We start from the raw sequence: 21,675 nt of genomic DNA, 5'->3' as shown, positions 1-21,675 counted from the left end.
CCTGGGGGCCTCTGGAGGGAGGTGGTGTGGAGCCCGAGACAGCGAATGCCCCAGGCGAGGGCTGCTGGCTCAGGGGCCAGTGCTGGGCAGGCCTGCTGTCACCAGGCCTGGTATCGGTGACCCGGGCCATGGTAGCCAGAGGGCCTCATCCTCCTCTGGGTCTTATGGGGCCTGCAGAGCAGCCCTTACCACTGGGGGCTTCTGCCGTCTGGACAGACCAACAGACCCAAAGTCGTCCTGACACTCGACGGCTCGCATCCACCGGCCTCCTCGCGGCAGGAGGCCCAGCTGAGTGCAGGAGAATCGACGAGTGTTTGTCTGAGCTGGAGGGCAGCCGGTTGGAAGTAAATGGTTACAACATGTGCTCCCCTTCACGCCCTCGGCTGAGTTCGGGGAAGAGGGGCCGCGGTCTCGGCCAGAGCAGCTCAGACGACCCGTGGGGGGGGGGCCCGGCGCTGTCCCCTGGCTCCTCCCGAGCCTGCTGTGTGCCGGTTCTTTTATAAAACCCAGTGAAGATGAGTTATTTGAACAGCAGCCTGTTCCTCGGGTGTGTGACCGTGTCGCGTTGTCACAGCAGTTTCTAGGTGTTTGCCCTTGGTTTTTCCTGCCCTTCCCTCGTCCGCTCACCAGCACTGTGCAGGGAGCGCCGTGGTGCCCCGGTCGTGCCAGCCCCTGGCTGGCCGGGCCGGCTCGCAGGCACCCGCAGGCTGCTGCTCTCTCCCCGCCGCAGGTGAACGTGATCCACACGGCCAACCCCGTGGAGCACGCCAGCCACATGGCGGCGCAGCCGCAGTTCGTCCACCCTGAGCATCGCTCTTTCGTCGACCTCTCCGGGCACAACCTGGCCAACCCCCACCCGTTCGCAGGTAGGACTGGGGCCCCTCCCCGCTCCCTGCGGCAGCCCGGCCCCAGCCCGGAGCAGGCGCTGGTGGTCCGGCCGACCGGGGCACGAGCTCAGCCGCAGCCCTGGGTCTGAGAGCCGCGCTGAGCTTTCGTCCTGCTTCCTCGGGCTCTCCGGGGCCCGGCGGAGCTCCCAGTGTCTGTGTGGAGGGAGCCGAGGACACGCTGGCCCTCTGGGCCAGGGCTCGTCGTCACAGCCCCTGCTGTCCATCTCCGTCTCCTTGCAGTCGTCCCCAGCACGGCCACCGTTGTCATCGTGGTGTGCGTCAGCTTCCTGGTGTTCATGATCATCCTGGGCGTGTTCCGGATCCGGGCCGCGCACCAGCGCGCCGTGCGGGACCAGGACGGCGGCAAGGAGAACGAGATGGACTGGGACGACTCCGCCCTGACCATCACCGTGAACCCCATGGAGGTAGGTGCAGGCGGGTCACCCTGCACACACGAGCACCCCGTGGGCCCGGCCCGAGCCGGGCTAGCTTCAGGGGAGCAGCGCGGCCACAGCATGTGTGATCCGCGTGGTGACTCTTGAGGTCAGGTGTCCCGTTTTTCGGGTGGCTAAACTGAGGCCCGGGGAGGCCTTGCTCGAGGGCATGCCCCACAGTGCGCGTGGAGACACTCTGTCCCCACGTGCAGACCCTGTGGGAGGCGACCGGGTCTCTGATGAGGCGGTGCCAGTGCAGTCCAGCCCGTCCCGCTGGGGAGTGGCACACCGTCCCTTCCTCTGGCTCCTGGGACGTGGGTGCTCGCTGGACAGTCGGTCCCGAGCTGGGGTGGGGGCCGGCAGCCAGGCTTACCTGGCCGCCTCTCTGTCAGACGTACGAGGACCAGCACAGTGAGGAAGAGGAGGAGGAGGAAGAGGAGGAAGAGAGTGAGGAGGGCGAGGAGGAGGACGACGTCACCAGCGCCGAGTCGGAGAGCAGCGAGGAGGAGGAGGGGGAGCCGGGGGACCCGCGGACGGGCACCAGGCAGCAGCAGCTGGAGTGGGACGACTCCACCCTCAGCTACTGAGCCGCGGCCGCCCCTGCTCCACGGGCTCCGCTGGCACCTCCGCGCCCACCCCGAGGGTCCACGGTGTACAAAGTCCTTCTGGCCAGTAGGTCTGCCGGCCCTCCCCGCCGCCCGTGCTTGGTGTGCAGGACCCCAGGCTCCCTCCCCGCCCCTCCCCCGCCCGGGTCTCTGTCACGCGAGGAGCTGACACGCTCCCTCTCCTGTCACCTCGCCCCGCGTGGCCCCTCGCGCCCCCAGAAGCACCGAGTGACTGGACTCAGTGACGAAGGGTTAAAGTCTCTCACTCCCACCTGATGATCCTCTCGTTCATCTTTTTTTTTCCCCAAACTAGTGCATGTATAAAATGGCAGAATGGGGGTTAATATGTAGATGACAAACTGACTTTTTAATATTTTGTAAATAAATTGGGATTCCTCACGTCCTCTGTGCTAGTGTAACCCGGGACCCGAGTGCGAAGTGCGAGACACTGAGCGTGGAGACCCCTCCCCCGCCGCGCTCCTGCTCCCCCTGACAAGGAGAGAGGGGCCCGCCCCCCTCGGGTGCCCAGGACTGTCCCAGCCCCCGGTCTCGGTCCCCAGGTGGGGCCAGGCCAGTTGCGGGCAAGGATTGGGTGCGCTGCCTGGTGGGAGGGGACGCTGCCTGGAGGCTGGAAGTGGCTGAGGCCCGCCTCTGAGACTCCCCGCTTCTCCTGTGGCAGAGGGCTGGGCCGCGGGGCCCCTGGCCCTCTGTGCACACGGCTCCTTGTGCAGGACTCCGGACTCCTCGTGTGCAGCCCTGGGGCTCACACTCAGATGTGCTTTCACACTCCCAGGCCTTAGAGACAACATGGACGGTGCGAGCCGCGTGCGTGGGGACAGCCGTGGGCTCAACGCAGCCCGTGGCCCCAGGGCAGACTCAGGCTCCTTGCAGCGGCCAGTGCTCTGCTCTCCGCCCCAGACAGAGCCCCGGGAAGGGGGGGGCGGCGCGGGGTGGGGGCGCTCCCAGAGGCGGCTGCTGCTGCTGCACTCCCCGGGGAAGGAGAGGGAGCGGGAGTCAGGAGCTCAAGTCTCTGTAGCACTTTGTTGTTTTTAATTTACATGTAAAGTTTTAGATTTCTAAAATGGGAGGGGGGGGGGAGATAATTTTGAATCCTGTTCTGTAATCCTAACTGCTAGTCTCGAGGCCGCTGCCGCTGTCCCGTGTCCCTGTGGCCATCCCTCCCCTCCGTGCGCTGTCCCTGTAGCCGCTCCGTGTGGACCACGGACAGACACTGGCGCAGAGGCGAGCCCGCCGCCCTCGCTGTCCTGGCCGCCGTGGCCCCTCCCCCGACATGTATATCGATGACAGGCCAGACCGTGTCTCCGCTACAATAAAGTTCTGGTTCTAACTCCAGCGGGAGAGCGCGTGGTTTGTCGTCCGAGTTCCCCGTTTCTCTCTGCGCCCGAGAGTGGGACGTACAAAGGCTTTTATTCCTTCTCATCTTTCACCTCCCGTTGCAAGGTTTCACCGCGCGCCAGCCCGCATCCGCTGCGTTGGACCCGCCTTCCCCACCGGAAACATTGCACGATTCAAAAGACATGATTTTTCCTCTCACCAGGCACACAGGCTGTGCACCCAAAGCAGAAATTGCCGTGTCAGTGGGAAGTGTGCTGCCCACGCCAGGGAGCACACAGACGCCTTTCAATAAATAGGAGACACACACTCTGCTTTTCTGTATCCTGAAGCTGGTGGCGACTGGGCCTGAGGGACGCAGCACTTACCCGGACACCGGTGTGGGCAGCACACTCCGGGGAAGCCTGCCTGCTCCTGGGCTGTGCCTCCTCACGCTGCTTCTGGCAGCGAGAGGAAGCTGGCCCCTAGGCTGGTGGGCCTGACGAGGCCTTCGTGAGATCAGCGGTGTCACCTGGTGGGTTCCTGGCCCCATGCCCCCAACCAGCTTCAGGAGGCTGGGAGCTGCCCAGATCCGCCCGAGGCTACGTGTCAGGCTAAGTACCAACAGGAGGAGTTTGCTCCACACCCTAACTCACACCTGATTGCAGTACCTGATTGCTCGCAGCAGGTTCTCTTAAAACCTTCTTTAAGAGGACGCTCACAGCCCTGGCTCGTGTAGCTCAGTGGATTGAGCGTGGGCTGTGAAACGTAAGGGTTGCTGGTTTGATTCCCAGTCAGGGCACATGCCTGGGTTGCAGGCCAGGTCTCCAGTGGGGGCCACATGAGGCAACCACACATTGATGTTTCTCTCCCTCTCTTTCTCCCTCCCTTCCCCTAACAATAAATAAACCTTAAAAGAGAGAGAGAGGACGCTCACAGACAATTGCACTAAGTACTCTGACCTGCTTTCCCCTTGACCCATCACCAGAATGAGCTCAATCAAGCTCAGATTTTTTTAATACGTCTTGAGGACCAGCTTGTGTCGTCATACTTTACGGGGCTGAGGCTGTTCTCCCCAGCCGTAGAGGTTCAATGTTTGGATACTTGGTTTCTTACCCGCAAACAAAATCACTTTACAGCAGAGAGATGAGAATTCCCGTACCCAAGAGTCACTTAAAAAGTGGAAAGCAAGCATCCCTGAATCGAGAGGGCAGAGAACTCAGTCCAGAGAGCGCGTGGGTGGAGAGGGGAACGGGGGCGCGCGCTCCGCGTCTGCACAGCAGGCACCAGGTAACCAACGCGTGGGCCTCGAGCCCCGCGCAGCCCCCGCCGGCTCTGCATTCACCCGCTGGGAGACCCGCGTTACGACCCTCTCTCTACCAGGTGGTCTCCAGGGGCTCCACTTCCAGTGTCTCCTCACCCGAGCCCAGGGCTCTGATGGGGGCGCTGTCGGTCAGCGCCCCTCCCCTGCACAAAGGATGCATTTCCGTTTATGGCTATTTAGTTCCTGAAACATTTCAAGTCATTAATAAATAACCAGTGTAAACAAAAGGCGGCTGTGGGAGTGCTTCCCCTTCGGATGCAGTTCGGGCTTTCGGCCCCGCGGAGCCGGGTTCCCAAGGCCGACGGTCCGCTCCGCTCGTGTCCCGCCCGGGGCGCGCGGCGAGGGCTCCGGGTGCCGCGGGGAGGCGCTGCTACTGCCTGTTGTCTTTGGACACGTTGTGCGCCAGCCAGTTCACTTTGGTCTTCCAGCTCTCGCGGAGGGCCTCGTTGAACTTCACGCGGAAGTGCTTCAGCGCCTCCTCCTCCGTCTTCCCCAGCGCCAGCGAGTCCTGGGCCGAACCACGAAAGCACTGAGGCTCCTGGGCCCTGCTCCGCGAGGCCAGCCCGCCCGCCCGCCTGCCCGGACTCGCTCCCCCTCTGGGCGGTTCAAGCGCCCCCCTGAAAGGACGGTGGGAAGAGAGAGCCACCGACGTCTCCTTTGAGAAGAGCTCTTTATTCTGATCCCTGACGGAGACAGACTCCCAGACCCACCCGCAAAATCTGGTGCCTGCTCGTAACAGAACCGGGCTACCTCCGGCCGCTTCCCCCGGCGCCCACTGCCCGGCCCCGACGCCCTGTGGGGTTCCCCACGCTCGGGCGGGGGAGGGGTCCCCTGGGCTCCCCGGGCTCTGGCCGGCGTGCCCGTCTCGGCCTTTACCTTGAGGTACTGGATGTCTTTGGAGCAGCTGAGCTCGGGCAGGCCCGCCGCGCGCATCAGGGCGAAGAGGTGCAGGAAGAGCAGCCCGTGGCGTCTCAGGATGGTGTAGGCTCTCTCGCAGTAGCCGCGGAACCTGCGGGCGACTAGACGTGGGCCCTGGGTCCTCCCAGCCACGCCCCCCCAGACCCCGGGAGACAGCACAGCCCCCGCCCCAGCCTGCTTCCTCCTGCCGCCCCCTCCAGGCGGGCTGATGGCGCCCCCTGTGCACCCCGTCCGCGGCGCCGGGGCCCAGGGGCATTGGCGGCGTCCGAGGCACCCTCACCTTTCAAATTTCTCACTATTATTAGTCTTCCCCTGCTGAATCACGTGGACAAAGTCATAGGTGAGGATGAACGGGACTCGCTCCCGGTTGATTCCAAACTTGGTCTTGAAGTTCCCCAGAAAGTGGCCAAAATCAATGTGGAACAGCTACGGGAACAGAAGGGAGGGGCAAAGACTGAGGAGGAGCCGGACGGGCTGGGAGGGGCTCCGCCCAGAGCTGAGCGCCGGGCGGGAAGGCCGAGGGCGGGGCCAGGAGGCAGGCGCCGCCCCTACCTGCCCGTTCTCGCGGATCATGATGTTGTCGCTGTGCCGATCGCCGATGCCCAGCACGTACGTGGCCACGCAGTAGCCGGCGCAGGACAGGGTGAACTCCTCAATGGCTCTGTCCAGCGCCTCCCTAGGTGGGAGGAGGGGGGATTGGAGACCACGCCCTTCGACGCCCTGCAGCTCTGAGCCGTCCTCGCTACAATGAGGAGCCCACCCCAGGGCCCCAGGCCGGCCACCCTCCTGCCCAGCCAAGCTACCAGACACCAGCGGCCGCGTGTGGGATCCCGTTATGCTGCGCCAGCTCGAGTGGCAGATTCTGAGCCGATAAGTGGGGGTGGTTTTAAGTCCCTAAGTTCAGGGTGGCTACTAGCATGGGGGAACGGAGACAGACCCCACCCCAGCACAGACGGGGGCAGGGCCAGGAGGCCACAGAGACTGTCACAGGCCGCCCCTTCACCTTTGACTCCCAAACCTCACCTCTCTGACTGGAGGAGACATCTGTTCCCAAAGCCTGAGACCTACCCAGGGTTCTTGGACTTGAGCCAGTTGAGCAGGGCATCCTTGTTGAAAGCGGCTGTGGCCGCCATGTTGCTCTTGTTCAGCTGGATGTTGGCGATGGTGTCCGAGTGCAGCACCACCTCGATGAGGCCCGTGCGGTCCCCGGTGGAGAGGCAGCCGTAAGGGGTCATCCTGGCCAGGGGGGAGGAGGGGCAGGCCGTGGTCGAGGGCTGTCCCCGGGCTACCTGACCCCCGAGGAGCTCCAGAAACCCAAACTAGCCACAGGAGATGCTCCTCAAGGAGCAGAAACGGAGGAAGACGAGCGGCAGCTGGGGAGGAGGGGTCCCCCCGGGAAGGCTGCTCCCTGTGGTCGGCACCAGCGCCCGAGAGGGGGAGAGAAAGGGTGAGCTCGTGTTCGCTCAGAGAGAAAACAGCATGTGGCTCGGGGGACGATGGGGCAGGAGCCGGGGGTGCTCAGAATGAAAGGGACAACGGAGAGACAGGTGCTGAGGCCCGGCCTCCCTCCCCACCCTGTGGCCCCACTGCCCCCTGGGGCCCTAGTGCTGAACTGGTCCCTGCTCCTCTCAGAACAGCCCTCGCCCCTGAGGTGGTGATGTCAGCCTGGGCAGAGGACCCCCCCCGCAAAGGGACAGGGTCCCAGGCCCGGTGCCAGCACAGATGGCCAACGGGGGGCTCCTCACCTCAGGTCCAGCCCCTCCTGCTTCCACAGCACGTCCATGAGCTGGATCATCTGCAGGGTCAGCATGTCCTGGCGCAGGTCTGCACCGCCGGCCCCCGGAAGGACAGAGCGTGGGTTTCTAGTGGGTCCCGCACCCCCAGCCACACCCCGGCCCCAGCGTTCCTGCACTTCCCCTAGGCTCGCCCTCCAGGGACCCTGGGGGGCCACGCAGTGGGAGGGGGGGCCCAGCCTGCCTGCTCACCGTCCCCGTTCTTAAACATGATGCCCACGCTGCCGTTGCTGCCCGCCTCCTCGTTGCAGTACATGACCCACAGCGGCTTCATCTTGGAGTCCATGAAGGTGCACTGCTCCACACTGCCAGGCAGAAAGCGGTCAGCCGGGACCCCCACGCCAGGCCTGGGGGGTGGGGGGGCGGGGCAGGGAGCCCCGAGCCGGGGCTCACCAGACTTCAGCCAGCAGGATGCTGGGGTCCAGCGGGGACTGCAGGTGGGAGAGGGCCTCCAGGTAGGTCTCCTGGCGCATGCACACGTGCAGCAGCTCCTTGGCCTGGGGCTTGGGGGTCTTCTGGGAGCTCACTTTGACAAAGTCGTTCAGGGCCTTCAGCTTGCTCAGCGCTTCCCCCTGGCCGGGAGAATGGGAGGGCGGCGTGGGCAGGCCAGGAGGGGCAGGCCCCGAGCCTCAGGCCGGCCCAGGAGATCGATTCTACAGGGGCCTGGCTGGCCCCGCCCCACAGTGGATCCCAGCCTCACCTGCTTCATCAGCACCCTCATGTGGTGGATGCTGCCCCTGCAGTAGGCCTCCATGATGAGGCCGAAGCGCAGGGCCACCGACGGCACGTGCATCTCGGAGCTGCAGGGAGGGAGAAGGGGCTGAGTCCTTCCTGGCAGGGCCACGAGGCCCCTCCCAGCCCGGTCAGGACACCCAGGCCAGCAGGGGGTGCCAGGTCTGCAGGCAAGCGGGCCCCCCTTTCCCGTGGCCTTCCGGGGAGACTAGCTGAGTCCAGCTACCGGAGGTGCCAGAAGAGGAAGTGGCCGATCTTGCGGTTGGCCAGGGCCCGGTCCAGCAGGAACTTGGTCAGCTCGCAGTCGAGGTAGGACTCGTACTTGAGCACCTGCACCAGCTGCAGCAGGTACTGGAAAAGCTCGTCGTCCCTGCAGGGGAGGGAGGCTGGCTGGGGCCTGGAGCTTCGTGGCTCCTGGCTTGGGACAGGGGTCTGCAGCTGGCTTGGGGGCAGGGCACAGGGCAAGAGGCCAGCTTCCCCTGAGCAGGCCCCCAGGGAAGGCTCCGTCCCCGCCCTGCACCCACTGCCAGGCAGTCAGGGCAAAGCCACACGCCCCCCCCCCTCCAGGAGGAGCAGGCGCCCGTGGGACTCACGTCAGCTTCCGCAGGGACTTGATGGCAAAGGAGCCCACGTGCCGGTCGGGGAAGCTGGAGTCCAGCAGCTCCAGGGCGCTCAGCACAGGCAGCTCCGGCCAGGAGCACAGCAGGCAGAGCATCTGGGGGAGCCGGGGGTCAGGGTGGGGGGCTCTGCCCAGCCCTGCCCGGCTGCCCCTCCTCCTTCTGGGCCCTCATCCCCCGCCCACCTGGGCCACGTCCTCGTGCTTGTTCCACTTGGTGACCAGCAGCAGCCGAGCCAGTGCCTCGGGGAAGCGCTCCTGGACCTCATGGCGCATCTTCCACACCAGGTCCTTCTCGTGCTCGTATAGCTCCCCGGAGCCGCGCCGCTCCAGGATCTCCCGAAGCTGCAGCTGCTGGGAGCGCAGGGGGGTGAGCTGCAGCCGGCTGCCCACCGCGCTCTGGGCTCTGTCCCCCTGCACCCCACCACCGCCCGTGGCCCCCGCTCACCTCCTCCTCGGTGAAGCGCCCGTGTTCCCCGTGCCGCCCCAGCTCCAGGATCTGCAACAGACATCCCTGCTCTCAGGGGCGCCCCCACAGGGCCTGGGCCAGCCCGCAGGGCCCCGGGGCAGGTGACCACACTGCTGACTCATGGGCCAGCAACTCTCCGTGGTGGGGACTGTCCTGTGGTGTTTGAGGCCTCCCTGGCCTCCCCCCATCCCAAGAAGCAGGAAGCATCCCTCCCACTAGTCATGACAACCAATACTGCCTGAGGTCTCCTGGGGGCAAAGCGGCCTCGAGGTGGGAACCACTGTGCTAGGGTGCAGGAGGGTTCCAGAGAGTCACGGGAGCCTCCAAATGTGTGGGGTGGCCCAGCCCTCAGCCTGGGCAACGCCCAGGGCCCAGGGCCCAGGTTCTGGGGAGCCCCAGAGGCAGGGTCAGGACAATTCACTGGATTCAGCCCCACAGCCTCTGAGCAGGGTGGGCCCGGACCCCAAGCGGGGAGGGGCCTCACCGACCTTGTCCAGGGCGGGGTAGTACACAGGGTAGGGGGCCACCTCCGGAAGGCAGATGATGAGGGCCGCGGCACTCTCGGTGTTGGGGTTGCTGCATACAGTCCCCGTGGGGTTCAGCAGCTCCCCTTTCTCATCTGGATGCAAGGACAGACGGGGTGAGCTGGGGATCGGCCCCCCATCAGGGAACCCTTCCCCCCCCTCCCCCTTGCTCCCAGGCCTGGGCCGACCTGGGACGGAGGGCCACATGTACAGGCAGTATTCGCCCGTCTTGAGCTGGTCCTTGTAGTCAAACAGGGTGAGGTTGGCCCAGGCGATGGGGCAGTCCTGGGGGAGCACACGGGCAGTCAGGGCGGGCGCCGGGCCGACCCTTGCTCATCTGCCAGGTGGGCCCAGCCTCTAGGCCGGCTTCCCTGCGCGCTCTCAGACTCCCTGGGAGGAGGCCGGCGAGTCAGCCCCCTCTTGGCTCCCTTCTTCTCCCCACCCCCAGGAGATTCTGGAGGAACCCCTAAACCAACTGGCTGAGCTCAGCGACGGGGGAGTCAGCACGGCTCAGCGGCCAGTCACGTCCTGCAGCCCGTGACTCAGGGCTCCACCACCGCTCCTTCCCGCCCGGCCAGCCGCTGACTCAGGCCGCCCTGCTGCCCGCAGGAGAGGGACTCCGTCCACCCCCCACAGCTGCCTCCCGGTTCCCACGAGGCCCACGGGCCTGTGCCAGTATTCTGAATCGAGCCCAGGACCCCAGGACGGGCACACAGCAGGGGCAGTGGCTGGGCTGGGAGGGGTGCGAGGATGGGGGTCTCAGGGTGAGCGGCCCCGCCCCGGGGCTGCAGGAGGAGACCGGGCCCAGCAGGGAGCGAGCGCATGGGCTCCGGAGGCCGTCTCCCCGCCGGCCTCCCAGCCGGCCCACCCACCGCCTTCTTGGACTTCTTCTTGGTGGAGCGAGCCTTCTTGGCCTTCTCGATCACGGCGTACAGCGCGAAGCAGAGGCGGGCCATGCGCGGCAGGTCGCAGACGTTGATGTCGAACTCCAGGCGCTGCTTCCACACGGGCTCCGAGCACACGCTCACCTCCGAGCTGGACACCGTCTTGCACAGCGTCTCGTTGCCGTGGAAGAGCCCGGCCTGCACCACCAGCTGGGGACGGTGCGGACGCATGGGTGACAGGCGGCAGGGGCCCGGCCCCCTCTCCCCTCCCGGGGCTCCCACCCATCTGAGGCCGGAATCTCCTCCCGAAATGTCCACTCTCCGTGTGTGGGTCTGAATCCCACGTGCCACGTGGAGGGAGGAGGGGTGGAAGAGGGATGGCCGGCTGCCTGGGTGGGATGCGTGGCCGTGGGCCCGGGGGTGAGGGCAGCAAGAGGGAAAGGTGCCGTGGGCGGTGCGTGGGGGACTGGTCTCGGGTCCCCAGTGGCTCTGTGGGACCCCAGGGTGTGATGCTTCCTGCTCTGGCCTCAGTTTCCCCAGCTGGGCTCAGGACCTCCAGGGGCCTTTCAAGCCCTCACACCCGGGGGGTCTCCCTCCACGGCTCAGAGAGTCCTCAGGGACTCTGGGCGCCGGGCCCCGCCTCCGCCTGCCCCGCCACAGCAGAAAGCTGCCTGCACCCAGACCTCCACGACTCCGCCAGGGCAGCCCAGACCTGCCTGCTCATGAAATCAGTCCAAACGGCCACTCCCCAGAGACCCAACCCCTGCGGACCCGGGTTTCACATCCTGCAGGCAGAACGGTGAAACCGGCACCCAGCAGGCGGTCCCAAGGACCGAGGGCTCAGCCCCCAGGGGTCCAGGCGCACACCTCCTGCACCCCACCCCGCCCCCTGGGAACCCCAGAAAGCCCCGAGCCCAACTAGAATGGCTCCTCTCCCAACGCCCGTCACCTCCCTGACTGCGGTTTCCACATCCCAGGGCTGGGCCCGGCCCCACAATCTCCACCAAAGTCGAGTACCCAGAACTCGCCGGGCCCGGTTTCTACGAATCGGCCTCTCTGGCCCCCGACCTGCTCCCCTCCCCCCTTCCTGTTTTGAAGCAGCTCACAACCACCCTGGGCAGGGATGCTGGGTAATGTGGTCAGCCACATGCGTGTGACCCCCGCTGCTTCCTCTGCCATCCCTCCGGGGCCACAGCCACCTTGTTTGTGCAAAAAAACACCTGCCCCCTCCCCCCCCCCGCCCCAACCCCAGCCCGGGAACCCCTACCTTCATCCTCTCGTCGGCATTCACTTTGCTGCCCTGAATGAGCTCGATGCAGAAGGGCTGCTCCAGCGACCACAGGGACACCGACGAGGGCTGGGGCGGGAGGAGAAGCAGGGCCTTGACGTGAGGGGGTCCAGGGGCCGGAGGGGCTCGTGGGGGTGGGTGGGAGGGTTGTGGGTTTGTGGTGAGGCTCAGGTAGGTACCTATGGCCAACTTCATCCTTTATTGGAGAACTGAACCCCTGCCGTGCAGCTGGTCCAGGGGCCCCACCCACCCCGAGCCCTGCAGGGCATGAGTTCTGCTTCCAGTGCAGGAAGCAGGGAGCCGGGCCTGAAGGCTGTCCCGGGAAGCTCACATGGGCCCCCACCCCAGCACATCCAGTCGTGTTGGCTGCCGGCGCTGAAAGCCTCCACTCTCAACACTGACCCACAAGGGGCATGCGACGAGGGGCCCCAGAACCCATCGCCAGCCCGGGGCGTCGCCCACTAGGCTCTAGGGCTGGACAGCGGGCGGGAGGAAGGGACAGACAGGAGGGTGGGCAGGGGGCCCAGCTCACCTTCTTCATGGGAATGGGGGGCGGTTTGGTGCGCGGTTTCTGGACTTGGGGGGCGGGGTTGCTCTGCTCGTCCCGCATGGCGAGGATGGAGGAGGAGTGCACCATGGTCAGGTGAGGGGTCAGCCCGCGGTGCAGGCAGCTGCAGATGTACTGAGATGTGGGGGCAGGGTGAGTGGCCGACGGGCAGTCCCGGCCATCCCCCAGAGAGCCGGCTGGCTGGGGACGCCCCCTGCGGACCGCTGCCTCTCCCAGGCCTTCCTCGCCTCTCCTGCTGGCTCTTCCTGGCCTCGCCCACCTCCTGAAGATGGAGCCTTCCTTATGTTCACAGGGAGGGCCAGCCAGGCCGCAGCAAAAGGGCACTCTTGCTGTGACCCCCCAAAGGCCGGACTCACCGGGTTCGAGAAGGCCAGGGAACCAGCTCCCCCAACCCCCCCACCCCAGGCCTCTGCGTGGGCTGTAGGGCACCCGGGAGCCCAGGGCCGCTCAGCCCTCAGCCCTCACCTGGAACTGGCAGAGGGGGTAGCTGCCGTACAGGTACTCGTGCTTCCCGTTCACCTGCAGGGTGTAGTCCTCGGGCTGCTCCACCAGCGGCTGCCGGAACACCGTGGCCTTCTTCCGGAGGGCACAGGTCATCAGGGCCAGGGGCATGTCCTTGGTGGACACCTGGAAGGTGAAGCTCTCCTAGGGGGAGGAGGGAGGGTCAGGCCTGTGCCCTGTGAAGGGACCATGGAGTCCAAGGGCACGGGGGTGGGTGGCCTATTTGCTATAACAGGCTTGCCCCGCCCCTCGAGCATGAGCTCCAGGAGGCCAGGGTCTGATGCCGGCACGGGGCCGCGCCCAGGTACATTTGGTGAATGAACGGACAGACCAGTGACCACAGCCATGTTGCTGCCTCACCAAACTTGCCTGGGGGGATGTTTGGCTGAGCCCCAGGGAGGCATGGATACCCCACAAATGCCCTCTGATGCTACAGGGCAGACAGTGAATTAACTGGGGGGGGGCTGGAGGGTGACTGGGGAGTTTCACAGGGGCAGCATCCCCCATGGACCTGCGGCCCCGGCAGGAGCCATGGCTCACCTCACTGCCCTCGAACTTGACGTTGACCAGCAGGGCCCGGTTGGGGACCCGCAGGGTGCCCGCCCCCCACGTCCGCGCCGAGGGCTCCAGCTGCAGGGGGAAGCAGTACTGCAGCCAGGCCTCCCAGCCCAGCTGCTGCCGGCGGGCCGCCGCCTCCTCGCAGAACTGGCGCATCTTGGCTCGAAAGTCATTCACTTCCGGGTCGCACAAAGAGTCAAACTCGTGCAGGCCTGAGAGGCAGGGAGGAGCTGGGTCAGCCTGAGGGGTCAGGGGTCGGGGGTCGGCTGGGGGGGGGGGCAGGGCATCCTGGAGCCCTTGGCCCTCTCTGGCTGGGTACCTTTGCCGATGAGGAGGCTGATCTGGGAGTTGATGAGCTTCTTCACCCTGTCGCCCTCGCGGGCCACCAGGCGCAGGACGGGCAGGAAGGGCTGGATGTCACAGAGCCGCCGCTGCTCGTCCTCCAGCTCCTGCTGCTCCGCGGTCTGGTTGACGCAGGTGAACACGTAGGCCTCGGGCCCGCTGAGCATGTGGAAGAGCGGCTCATACTGGGCGCGGTGCCACAGCGCCTGAGAGGGACAGCCACCGGTCAGCCCCTCCGGCCCAGGCGGGCGGGGCCTCGGTCTGGGCGCCCCACCCAGCACGACCCCTACCAGAAGGCAATCATGGCACGGTCCCAAGACCACGGCCCTCTCCAGACCCCTGGGGCCCTGCCCACACGGGGCACCAGGAGTGCCCGTCACCTCCCTGCTGTGAAGGCCGCCAGGTGTGGCCTCACACCTGGCACTGAGCGGCGGGTCCCAGTCTCCCCTGTAGGTCATTCATTCTGACAGGCGGCCAGCCGGACACGACCCCCAGGCACCCCCAGCTAATCATCCCGGGGTTCATCACCCCGATTTGTAAATGCCAGTTCAGAAACGTCTCAACACACTGAGGGGGACGTAAAACCACCTGTGGGCTGGGTGCCCTCCGGGTGTGGTGTCCCCAAGGATCGCTGGGGAGCCACCCAACAGGCCAGCTTTCGTGCAAAGGTGTCCACCGCCAGCCCCAGGGAGGGCGTGCAGGGAGAGAACGAACAGCCTGAGTTTTCACGCAGGGGCGGTGGGCAGCTACGGCCCACGCGCAAACAGCTCGCGCAGGGGCGGGGCCAGGACCAGGGTCTAGGGACACCGGAGCCACAGAGCACTCCAGGACACATCAGCGAGAGGAACTCCACCGAAGCTGTGCCACAGCAGAGGCAATTCCGGCCCATTTCATAAATCGGCAATAACAAACATAGTAATTACACAGATGGCAGTTCAGCAAAAAACGCCAGGTTACCGGAAGACGGCCACGCCCCCTCATTTACATATCGCCTAAGGCAGCCTCCGCGGCACAAGGCGGGGTCGGTAGTTGCAACAACAATGGGCAAACCTAGAATATTGACTGTCTGGCTGCTGGCACACATAACATAGGAAGGAACCGCAGGAGAACTGGGCTGGAGGGGAGACTGCCGGGACCCACGCGTTTTACGTTGGCGCCGTGTTCGAACCCTGCATAACCCGCGTGTATAGCTCTGTAAACGGAAAGGTAAGATTAACCTTAAGATGCTATTTACCTAAAGGTACCAACATGAGAAAGATGTCATCATGTTAACTCTGAAATAAAAGGACATAAAAGTTCATAAACAGAATTTATCACCCCCCAAATAAATACTACACTATATAGAAAACAGAAAACAGCCAAAGCGCGAACTGCGGCCCTCTTGCACACTTGGGTCACCGATCGTTATTTCTTCTACTTTTTCTTAGGTTGCCAAATTTCAGTGTGTCCATATTACTTTTGAAATAGGAAAAAAAATAAATGTACTTTTTAAAGAAATCTCCCAGGAAGGGAAGATTAAAAAAACCCACAAAAAGTCACGGAAGCTCCATTGCTTCTCTCCTTTTTTTCCCCCTCCTCCTAAGAAAGACTTTCAAAATTCTGAGCTAAGGCCTCGCGCTGTGGCGCGGCCCGTTACGTTTCACACACTGCAAGCGGAACAAGCCGGTCAAGACCAAATACCATCCAGATGTCTAATCTCTTGGCTCAGTCGTTTCCCCTGAAAATTACTCAACAGCGTGGAGAGTGGGACCCATAGAATGGCTTTGGTCCAATCAAGATAAGCGTGAAGTCTACACACCCCAATGGGGTCATGCATGTCAACTAGAATGCCCGTCAGTGGGCCGTGACACTTGGGTGCAAGGGGAAAATCACCGAAGTCAGAGCAGACACATCTGGCCGGCGAGGAGACGCACCTAAGGCACCTGCCCACGTGGTCAGCACAGCTGTGGTGCCTGCAGAGCAGGACCACCCATACACAGGCTCCTGGCACGACTGCGTACTTGGCCTCAAGGAGGCCAAGAATTTACTGAAGAGACCCAGAAGGGTGGAGTCCACCGCTTTCAAGGTACAACTGAGGCACATTCCAGACCACTGCTGAGACCGCTGAGAGCTCCACACGCCAGAGTGCCACTCCGTGCCACGCTGGTCTCCCTGGCAACGGCTGGAGGCTCTGCCCCGCCCGACTGAGACCTCATCTGCCCTGCTGCCCACCCGGCTCCAGAGAGCCTTCCTTGCAAGACGCTGACTGACAGCTCCCTCGCCCAGCGAGCTGTCTCCTGGACCTGCAGGCTGAGACTCTGGGACCCGGGTTCACTGCCCCCATTGATTGCTCTGTGTGTGTGTGTGTGTGTGTGTGTGTGTGTGATATTCTCTTAGATGGTTAGAGTGTGAGCAGGATATTAATGTGTGTGGATGTTCTACTCTGAGTGGACCTGCATGCGATAAAAGCTGAGTGACAAGCACAGTTCCTGTGTGTGACTCTGGTGTATTCCTTGGGGCCGGGCTGCTCCGCAGGCAGCAAGCCGAGAGGCTGCCCGGCTGCCTTATAGGAAAGACCACATCACGGACCAACGCTTGTGACATATGAAACCAAAAACGATTTCCAAAGATGTTTACCAGGGCAACAGCTCCAAAGACGGAAAACCGGCAAAACTCTTCAGTGACGTGGATGGGGTGTGCTCACGAGAACGGAAGGCCACAGGGGACCCCACCCTGAGCTCCCACCTGGGTCACAGGCACCGTACGGGGAAGCTGAATCTGGAATGCTGGGCGGACTCTGACTACAAGGGTTTTTGTTGGTTGGTTTTTAAATTTTTTTTAAATTGCATTTTAGAGAGCAGAAAGGAGGGAGAAAGGGAAACATCGGTGTGAGAGAGAAACAGGTTGGTCACTTTCTGCCTTCTGCAAGTGCCCCATTGGGGAGCCAAGCACAGCACCTGCAACCCAGGCGTGTGCCCCGACGGGGAATCGAACCAGTGACCTTTTGGTTGCAGGATGCAACCAACTGAGCCATACCATCTAGCACTAACTGCAAGTTTTTAAACAATTCTTGGATATTGCTGACAGTGCTAAAAATTCATATCCAGGGCTCTCAGATCTGAGAAACGGGGCGTGTGAGTGAGGATCTGTCTCTCCGAGTTCCAAGCTCTAAGGACTAGTTTTAAGGTCAAGGTCATACCTTCTTGATGGTGCTGAGGTTGGCATTTCGGGACACGGAGAAGTTCAGATAGACCCCGGTGGGCAGCAGGAAGTCAACCGCCACATTCTGATTCTCCTCGCTGGTCCAGAATTCCATGGGGCAGTCCACCCCCGGGGGCATCCTGGTTCTTCACTTCTCAGACACCAGTTGTCCTGAAAGGGAAGTGGAGGCAAAATGAGCCACCGCAGCAGGTGTGCGGGGCGAGTTCCCTGAAAGGACCCTTTGGAAACAGGGTGTCAGGACCTGTGTCCTGCCTGGGGTAGCTTGTGGCTCCCGCTGCCCCAGGTCACTGGCTCGGCGGAATGGCCTGCCATCACAGGTGGTTACTCTGTCTGCAGCCCCCACAGCGGCGGCCCAAGTTCAAGACACCAGGTCACTTCCTCTCAGGCACACACACATGTGCGAGACCTCTGCCATGGCCACCGACTGGCCGAGGAGCCAAACGGGAGGTCCTGCTCAGACACCCCAGGACCAGAGAAGGACCCAAGGCTACAGTGCTTTGAAACTTTCTAACCAGAAACCAGGGGTCCTAAAATGGGCTTTGAAGGGCATCAAACAATTTGTTGAAACATCTAAGTCATACCAACCACCCCACCCGCCCCGTCTTAGCCACTCCCCAGTAAGTAACAAAGTGTTACAGACACAGTTAAAGGTCCCACCCACCCTGACTTCAGGTTACCACCACCTGCATTCTGGTTGTTTATTATATCCACTGATTTTTTTTTAATTCTTACCCAAAGAGATGCTTATTGATTTGAGGGAGAGACAGAAACACTGGTGTGAGAGAGAAACATCAATCGGTTGCCTCCTGCATGCACCCCGACCAGGGATCGAACCCACAACCTACGTGTGTGCCTTGACCGGTTATTGAAGCCTCGACCTTCTGGCTTACCTGCCACCTTTCAGTGTACAGGACGATGCTCCAACCCACCAAGCCTCCCGGCCAGGGCTCCACCAATGTTTTCATACTTGCATGCTACTAATATGTATCCACAAACAATTCTTAATATTGTTGCATGCTTTAAGACTTTGTATGAATAGTGAGTCTTCTGCAACTTGTTTACCTCCTTTAGATTTATCCACTGTGACACATGTAGCTCTAGTTCATTCACGTTAACTGGTGTGGTATTTCACTGTAGAAATAAACCACAATTAATTTGCCCCTTGTTGATGAACCTCAAGGCCTTTTTCCACTCTGGTTATTACACACAGTGCTACAATGTATAGTCTTGCTCACGTCTCCTTGTGTGCAAATGACAGTCCCGGATGAGGGTTCTCCAAGAGAAATACAATGTGAACCTCGTGTGGAATGTCAAAGTCACCAGTAGCCACACTAAAAAACGACACAGACAAAATTAACATATTTGATTTAACCTGCTATGTCCAAAATACAGTCATTTTGATGTTATCAATATAGAAAAATTATTAAGGAGATATTTCCCATTCTTTTTTTCTGCTACTATTTTGAAGTCTTCTGTGTATTCCACAATTCAGACAATAGATTTTCGTCTCTCTGTGGATTTAATACAGCTGCCGGGTGCAAAGGTAGGCTCAGAGATGCAAGTTGTCCTAAAGACACTTCCAAAAGTTTTCAAATAAATGAATTTGATTCTTACATTTAAATGAATTACATTTAAATAAAAATGTTTACAAGTTCCATTCCTTACTCCTCCACTCCCGAGTTAGGTGCTCCTGAGCGAGATGTGGCTGCCGGGCTGGCCAGCCGGCGGCCACTGGGGGTGGAGCTGTCCGGTCGGAGGTAGAACCTGTGGCAGGTGCAACTGCAGCATCGGCTTTGCTGAAGTAAAGCGGTGGCGCCCGTTAGCAAGAGCTGCCCTCAGTCCTCCTCTCTCGCCAACACTTGGAATTGTCAGACTCACTTGTTTATGCCAACCGGACAGGCGCCCGGTGCTCTTGTTATTGTAATTGGCATTTCCCTGCTTTTCCATAAAAGGTTGGTCTTCTCCAAAGAGCCTGCTTATAAACTTCGCCCGTTTTTTTCAGTGGAGTTATTTGTCTTTTTCTTATTACCTTATAGAGTTACTTTGTCGACTCCAGATTGAATGATTCTGTTGACTGATTGAGTTGGAAATGTCTCCTAGTTCCAGTCAGCTTTTCACTTGTTGATAGTGAGGTTTTTGATGAGTAGAAGTTTTTACTGTTGATGCAGCAAATGTATCACTATTTTCCTTTATGTTTTAGGATTTTTACTCTTTTTTTTAATACTCACCCAAGGACATGTTTTCATTGCTTTTACAGAAAGAGGAAGGAGGGGGAGGGGGAGAGAGAGAGAGAGACAAACATCGATGCGAGAGAGAAACGTTGATTGGTTGCCTTCTCATACATGCCCCGATCAGGGCTTGAACCTGCAACCTGGGTATGTGCCCTGACTGGGAGTTGAATCTACATATGACCTTTGGGTCTACGAGACGATGTTCCAACCAACTGAGCCACAGCAGCCAGGGCTGATTTTTATCCTTTAGAAAAAGGCTTCCCTAACCTAAAATACTTCCCTCACATCCTTCTAGATTTAAATGACTCTTAAAAACAGTTGAAAGAAAATGCTGAGTGGGAGACAGACACCCCAGTGTTGGATGGGCCACGCCTGGCCCCGGGCTGCACGCAGAGCTGCCGGGAGCCGCCTGGCGCGCACACCACCCGCTGCTACCCTGACACCACGGGCGAGATCCCCGTCCCCTGATTGTAAAACCACATCCTACTTCGGGTTCCTCTTTCTCAGAACGGCCAGGCCAAAGGCTTTCTTTTGATTCAAGATGTCGGGGCTCGTCGGGAACCCTGGAGAACCCACTTACAATCCTGCCTGTGCTTTAGCCGAGCTCAGGAAGTCAGGGGCACCCCTCACTCCCCTGCCCCCCGGCGCCACGGAAATGCAGCCTTCAGCCACTCGAGTCCATCTGGAGTGCAGGGAAGCTCTGGGACGGAAAAAAATCTGTTCCCAAAAGGGGAAGAGACTCGGGACAGTGTGAGCGGCCCGTAATCAAATGCCAGACATGGGACAGGAGAAAGTGGGAACTCCTCCCCTCTTCGGGGGCCCAGGGCCCAGGGTGCAGCCGCTAACAAGCCCCCAACTGCCCATGAAGTCCAGGCTCGTTGCCCTGCAGTGTGCCTGGCGCCCCGAGGCCGGCTAATCCAGGGGCTTTGGAGCTGCTCCAAGAATGCAAACGGGCACAGCCACTCTGGGGAACTGTTTGACAGTACCAGCTATGTCCTGTGACCCAGCAATTCCCTCCCTCCTGGGGATACCCCTAACAGACACGCAAGCACGTGTACCAAAATCAAGCAGGACCCCTGTTTATCCCGGTCCACACTGGAAGCATCCCAAATGCACACCAGCTGTCAAATGGAAAAATAAATTGTGTCCACTCCCAGTGGAATGTTACAGAGCAATAAGAATGATCTACAAATACACCCGACAATATAAATGAATCTCACAAACGCGAAGCTGAGCGCAAGAAGTCAGGCACAGAAGAACGCGTGCTCTTGATTTCAATTACACAGAGAATGGGCTTGGGCGGGACTCAGTCTGTGCTAGCGGAAGAGATGGGGCTCACCCCCAGGGGAGAGCAGCTACCCCGGAGGAAAGGGGCTTGAGGGACTTCTGGGCGCTGGGAATTGTGGCTTTCTCCATCTGGAAGCTGGGGACTTTCTCCCCCCCCCCCCCACCCGCAACTCAACGCACCCTCAGCCCACGTGGTTCAGATGAGTTGACTTCACTCCTGGCCCGAGACCCAGGCCCAGCCAATCAGAGCCCTGGATTCCCCCCAGGCGTGGGGATTGGCCTGCAGGTGGGAATGGCACTCAGGCCCAGCCAATCATCGTGTGTCATCTTTACAGAGATTCCAGGACGTGCTTGTGAATGTCCAATCAGGTACAACGGGTTTTGACAGCTGGACTTCCTCCTGGGGTAGCAGAAAACGTAGACTAACAACCTGGAGCCGCAGGTGACCAGGTGACCATCAGCTGCCCTTGCGGGGAGGGGCCTGAGAGGAGACCAGCGTGAAGGGAAGCAGAGTTCAGCGTGGAGAGCACAGGGGGCGCTGAGGAGGGCCGTAGGCTCCCTGGACCCAGCCACGCCTGAAGCCAGACTCTATCCCTGGACTTGTCGTTCTATCAGCCAATAAATGCCCCCTGCTTTTTTTTCCTTTTTAACTTAGAGCCGTTTGAGTTGGGTTTTTTGTCACTTATCGCTGGAATGATCTATTTCCATTGATGCAACAACACGTTCCATTTCAGGAAGCTTCATGTGTTTAGAAAGTTCTTTCCCTGGCCATTGCCCTGCCTCCAGGAGCCACCCCTGCCCTTTGTGCTGCCTCTGAGACACACGGGTTGTCCTCTGATGGCTCTCTGCTGGACGGTGGTCCCCCTGGGACCTCTGACCGTTCTCCCCACCACGTGGTTTTTACACTCTTCTTGCCAAAGTCCAGTACTCCAAGCTAACAAGATGCTCCAGATGGCGTCCGACAGGCCAGCTGCAGAAGAAAGTTCTGGGCACCACACTCCCATTTGCTCAGCCTAAAAGGGTGTCAGGCTCCCCTGCCGCACCCCCAGAAAGTTTTCTGGGGTCCGTATCACTGAGCTTGCTGGCTGCCAACACTCCCGACATTTCTCAGAGCAAGCCAGGTCCTCCCAGCCTGTATGGAAACACAGTTCCTGAATCTGAGGAGATGTCTGGCAGCATGA

General features: G+C 61.0%; 2 protein-coding genes across 9 annotated transcripts in view; one reads left to right on the top strand and one right to left on the bottom strand.

The window, feature by feature from the left end:
• CLSTN1 (calsyntenin 1) overlaps positions 1-3,279 on the top strand; it is a 56,720-nt gene extending 53,441 nt beyond the window's left edge. For all 5 annotated transcript variants that reach the window (XM_028512584.2, XM_036025275.1, XM_036025276.1 and 2 more), the window contains 3 exons: positions 731-866; positions 1,128-1,312; positions 1,714-3,279. In XM_028512584.2, the coding sequence (XP_028368385.1) occupies positions 731-866; positions 1,128-1,312; positions 1,714-1,908 (516 nt within the window). In that variant the 3' untranslated portion in view covers positions 1,909-3,279. The remainder of the gene's footprint in view (positions 1-730; positions 867-1,127; positions 1,313-1,713) is intronic.
• A 978-nt stretch (positions 3,280-4,257) lies between these two features.
• The window catches only part of PIK3CD (phosphatidylinositol-4,5-bisphosphate 3-kinase catalytic subunit delta), a 46,573-nt gene continuing 29,155 nt past the window's right edge, over positions 4,258-21,675 (bottom strand). For 2 of the 4 annotated variants that reach the window (XM_028513139.2, XM_036025272.1), the window contains exons 3-24: positions 16,954-17,126; positions 13,753-13,981; positions 13,416-13,645; positions 12,840-13,019; positions 12,339-12,488; positions 11,786-11,875; positions 10,507-10,728; positions 9,823-9,919; positions 9,599-9,729; positions 9,090-9,140; positions 8,828-8,995; positions 8,619-8,740; positions 8,252-8,395; positions 7,994-8,093; positions 7,687-7,865; positions 7,486-7,598; positions 7,246-7,324; positions 6,569-6,736; positions 6,053-6,176; positions 5,781-5,926; positions 5,459-5,591; positions 4,258-5,090 (exon numbers count right to left, since the gene is read on the bottom strand). In XM_028513139.2, coding sequence (XP_028368940.1) covers positions 4,953-5,090; positions 5,459-5,591; positions 5,781-5,926; positions 6,053-6,176; positions 6,569-6,736; positions 7,246-7,324; positions 7,486-7,598; positions 7,687-7,865; positions 7,994-8,093; positions 8,252-8,395; positions 8,619-8,740; positions 8,828-8,995; positions 9,090-9,140; positions 9,599-9,729; positions 9,823-9,919; positions 10,507-10,728; positions 11,786-11,875; positions 12,339-12,488; positions 12,840-13,019; positions 13,416-13,645; positions 13,753-13,981; positions 16,954-17,094 — 3,135 coding nt within the window. In that variant the 5' untranslated portion in view covers positions 17,095-17,126 and the 3' untranslated portion in view covers positions 4,258-4,952. The remainder of the gene's footprint in view (positions 5,091-5,458; positions 5,592-5,780; positions 5,927-6,052; positions 6,177-6,568; positions 6,737-7,245; positions 7,325-7,485; positions 7,599-7,686; positions 7,866-7,993; positions 8,094-8,251; positions 8,396-8,618; positions 8,741-8,827; positions 8,996-9,089; positions 9,141-9,598; positions 9,730-9,822; positions 9,920-10,506; positions 10,729-11,785; positions 11,876-12,338; positions 12,489-12,839; positions 13,020-13,415; positions 13,646-13,752; positions 13,982-16,953; positions 17,127-21,675) is intronic. The other 2 variants (XM_028513141.2, XM_036025273.1) reach the window with 2 other exon arrangements.

This window comes from Phyllostomus discolor, chromosome 5, assembly GCF_004126475.2.
Source record: "Phyllostomus discolor isolate MPI-MPIP mPhyDis1 chromosome 5, mPhyDis1.pri.v3, whole genome shotgun sequence".
Lineage (NCBI taxonomy): Eukaryota > Metazoa > Chordata > Mammalia > Chiroptera > Phyllostomidae > Phyllostomus > Phyllostomus discolor.
Note: the sequence above shows the minus strand (reverse complement) of the source record. Positions and strands in the feature narration are given on the sequence as shown.